The sequence below is a fragment of the Saccostrea echinata genome, unplaced genomic scaffold (genome assembly GCF_033153115.1).
Source record: "Saccostrea echinata isolate AGI-Se365-2 ecotype Australia unplaced genomic scaffold, CSIRO_AGI_Sech_v1 ptg000062l, whole genome shotgun sequence".
NCBI lineage: Eukaryota > Metazoa > Mollusca > Bivalvia > Ostreida > Ostreidae > Saccostrea > Saccostrea echinata.
Genome location: NW_026889811.1, coordinates 215678 through 219681, shown reverse-complemented (window position 1 = coordinate 219681; position 4004 = coordinate 215678). Strand labels below are relative to the sequence as shown.

Sequence of the window (4004 nt, the reverse complement as noted above, 5' to 3'; positions counted from 1 at the left end):
CTTCTATTGTATAATAGGGTTGTGTATTGATTTGAAATATTCAAAGCCAGTACGATCTAAATGAAGATTGATAAATAATTTCTTCACCTTTTATTTCTAAGAATCATTATTAACTATCTAAAGTGACAATTTCCATTTATCTTACACTGTTATAAACAGATCGTGTTCATAAAATTCTGCAAAATGTAAATACTGACTTCGATTTTGTGTTCTAGACACTTAAATTTATGGCTAGAATGGTACAAAAATACAAGGTAAGCTTTATAAATATTTAATAGGATTTAGAAATGAGAAACAAATCATTCACAATGTAGCATTTACTAGAAAGAAGTATTCATTGTTTTATCGTTCAATGTTTTATTAAAATATAATTAAAGGTTTTCCTTAAATTATAAAATAAATTAACCACTTCTTCTACTCGGGAAAATAAATATACAATGCAGGGAACTAATTTAATTTGTTACATAAATCAGGATCAGCATAAGCAAAATAAGCATCAGCATTCAGATAGCATCAGGATCGGCATTTAAAAAACAGCATTACCAGGATCAGCATCAGTAAGCAAAGGATATAACTAGCATTGACCTACTTAAAATCAGCATTGACCTACTAGCATCAGAAAATCAGTTTTTTAAGTAAAAATTGAGAAAAGAGAGAGAAAACCGCTTAAAATATTTAAAATAATAATATATAATAATATTTAATGATATAAAATAATATAAGGCATTTTATTGCTCTAAACGGCGATGCTAATATTAAATCATCTACTTCCGGTAGCAGCATGCTACTTCCGGTAGCATTGACCAACTTATAAATCAGGAAAGGTAGCATCAAGATAAGGGAAACTAGCATTAAATCAGCATGCAAGCAAAGGAAGCATTCAAATCAGCATCGATGCTGTAATAAAATTAGTTCACTGCACTGTTTTTGTGTATCTACTTGGAAACTATTTACAAATAGTACAAAGTAATAAGAACTGATACTTGGGCACTTTACACATCCTGTGTTTCCAGGGTTCCGTATTTGTCCCTGTTCAATATTCCTTTTGATTACACGATTTGGGGAATTGATAACTGATCATTATCTTTACCTATTTATATAGATTACGAGATTACCAGAAGCCGTTTCAATGTTTAATAGGACTAAATCCTAGACATTGAATAGTTTATAAGTTTGGACGAATATAAAAGACTGTTGCACAAAATTAAAGCTATCAAAGAGGTAACAAACAAAACCAACAAGAAACTGAACACTATATTTCAAAAACATAGAATAGACTAAAATGATGTTTCGGAATGGTAAATTATGATTTTTATGGTTTCGAGTGAAAATCAATTTTACCACATTATATTATTTTTGTTTCAGAAGTTAATCTGAGCAGATTCTTTTCTGAAGATGATGAATTCAACAGTTGTGCCATTTTCTGCGACTGCAACATCAGAGGTGAGCGCCACAGAAACCAAAAGTCAAACGTCAGGAGACATTATAAATGCTGTTTATCCACCAATTCTCATATTTGTTGGAGTCACGTGTAATGTACTCATCATATTGGTCATGCGCACAAAACAGTTTTGTAGACAATCAACGTCTGTCTTCATGACAACCAGCGCTGTTAATGACGCTCTAAGTCTAGTGATATCCATGACAACACACTGGCTTTACGTTAGTTTTGAAGGGATTTATTATCGAAATGATGTGAAAGGCATCTGTAAATTCCTAGACTTTTACGGGTGGGGGAACTGTGACTTCGGTATTTTGATCACAAGTATGATGACCGTAGACCGGGCTTTAGCAATGACGTTTCCCTTAAGGTTCAAAACGAAATCAATCAAGCGAGCAAGAGTTGTGGTTCTTGTCACAGTCCTGATTGTTGTCGCCAAGGAATTTCATTTCCTCATTGGATCCAATATGGTTCCGGAATCGCGGAAAGAAAGGCTCTGTGATGTATTTCCAGGAACTGAGTCATACAAATTTTTCTGGAAGCAGGTTTGGCCTTGGTTACATCTTGTATATCTTTCTGTGTGTTTCATCATCATCATGGGGAGTAACTCTGTTCTCCTACTTCAGATACTCAAATCATCTAATTTCCAGAAAATCTTCAAGAAAACTAGCAAAAATTCCAAAGTGACTGAACAAACCAAATTCAATTACAGTACTCGGATGAGAAAACAATTACATACCATAGCACCTATGTTGATTGGAGAGTCCTTAGTACTGTTATTGTTAACGTTTCCTTTCTCCGTCCAATTATCCATATCAGGATACGACCCAGAGTTTTACAGTACACCAGATATGGGACTGCTATTCTCTGTGACTTTTTACATGCTTTACACCAATAAATGTGTTACATTCTTTGTTTACCTTGTGACTGGTGGTAAATTTAGAAAATCACTGAAACAGATTTTCAGAAGATGGTTCAAAGGAAAGAAGAGCGTGAGGAAAAATCAATTCAATAATTTTTCTAAGTGGTATTCAATTAAAGGAGATTTACAGACAATGAAGCCTATCTGTAGGAGCCCGAGCAGCGAGGTCTGGAACACAGGAAGCTCATTATCATCGGACATTCAGACAGAGACCAGTTTTGTTGTGTCTACACATCTGTAAACGACAAACATTTAGAATGTTTGAACAAACTATGTTAACTTCATTCATTGACTCTGTTTTTCTTTTTATTTAAATTTTGTAAAATGCAATATGTTATTTGTAAAATACTTTTTCCACGTACATGTGTTATTGATTGAAAATCTGAATTTCTAGTCAAGAGGTAAAAAACGTGAAGATAATAATGCCTTGGAATACTTTTTTTTAAAATTTCATATTGATAAAAGAAGAGCGCACGGATACCTGAAGGGATAAGTATCATATGTTGTGATTGCTTTTTTCTTATTCAATATATGGGGCTCACAGCGGGTGTGACCGGTCTACAGGGGATGCTTACTCCTCCAAGGCATCTGGTCCCATCTCTGGAATTTCCAGGGGTCCCTGTTTATGCCGTATTCACATATTTGTATTGTTTCTAGTTTTTATGAGATCGATCACTGTTCGTTATCTTCACTCTTTTTAAATATAAAAAAAAATATTGAGTGCTTATTTTCAAAGCTTCCATTTGCAAAACTTTGCTGGGAAACGTACCGCTTAGTCTAACAAAATTTGTTTTGCATCAATTTAAATAATTTATATGTAATGACTCGGCTAAACGGTCACCAATTATGCAGCCGGAGTTGTTCAAACCATAATATCCTTGGCAGGGTTGTTTAGATATGCTTAAATCGTCATTACAGAAAACATAAAATTTTAATCAGACAATGAAATCGTCTGAAAAGAATTTGACTTTTGGAAATACATCTGTATTTAAGGAATGAATATACTGTATAGCCTTGGTTGGGAAAGTTAAGGCTTTATAAACCGCGAAGAGGTTTATGAAAAAAAAACGTAAATTGTTCCAATCCAGGTCATTCTTGGGTAGGTAATAGATTTATTCCTTATAAATTTATTTTCTTTCATAAAAATTAAGGGTTACAAATAATACAATTTCATTTCAAAAATGTTTCAAGTTGTAAAAATTGTAATATATGAAGACAACGAACAGTAAGCAAGCTCAAAAGTGTGCTACTTGTCATGATCGGGCAAACGGAAATTCAGTATGAAAATAATAGCCTAAAAATTTGCATGAAAAATGTCGTCAACATTGGCCTAACTGAAAGATTGAATTTTCTGACAAGGTAATTAGATCAACCGTAGAATATGCTAAATTTTGACTTTTAACGAGACTGTTGATTTTGTTGTTTTATCAACTTTTTTTTCAATGGCTTGCCTCGTTTTAGAAGTTGTCCATGCATACAGCATGCCCGTGTGTATCGAATCAACTGAGAGACATAGACTCCATATGCAGGTGATAATAGTAAATTGCTACATTAAGGGGGGGGGGGGGGGGTTGCCGATAGAAAAGTTTCATCAAGTTTATCTTAAAGTTTTGCTGTTAGGTTAAGACTAACGTGTTTCTG

General features: G+C 33.6%; 1 protein-coding gene across 1 annotated transcript; it reads left to right on the top strand.

Annotated features, from left to right (window-relative positions):
• The first annotated feature begins 1374 nt into the window (after window positions 1–1374).
• Window positions 1375–2604, top strand: LOC133175264 (C-C chemokine receptor type 3-like). Its single transcript, XM_061310365.1, has one exon. The coding sequence runs from the start codon at window positions 1396–1398 to the stop codon at window positions 2602–2604; it is 1209 nt and encodes a 402-aa protein (XP_061166349.1). The 5' UTR covers window positions 1375–1395.
• Window positions 2605–4004: the final 1400 nt, after the last annotated feature.

What these genes read in the sequence shown, in the direction of transcription:
- LOC133175264 (XM_061310365.1), top strand. Translation starts at nt 1,396, where the DNA reads ATGATGAATTCAACAGTTGTGCCATTTTCTGCGACTGCAACATCAGAG.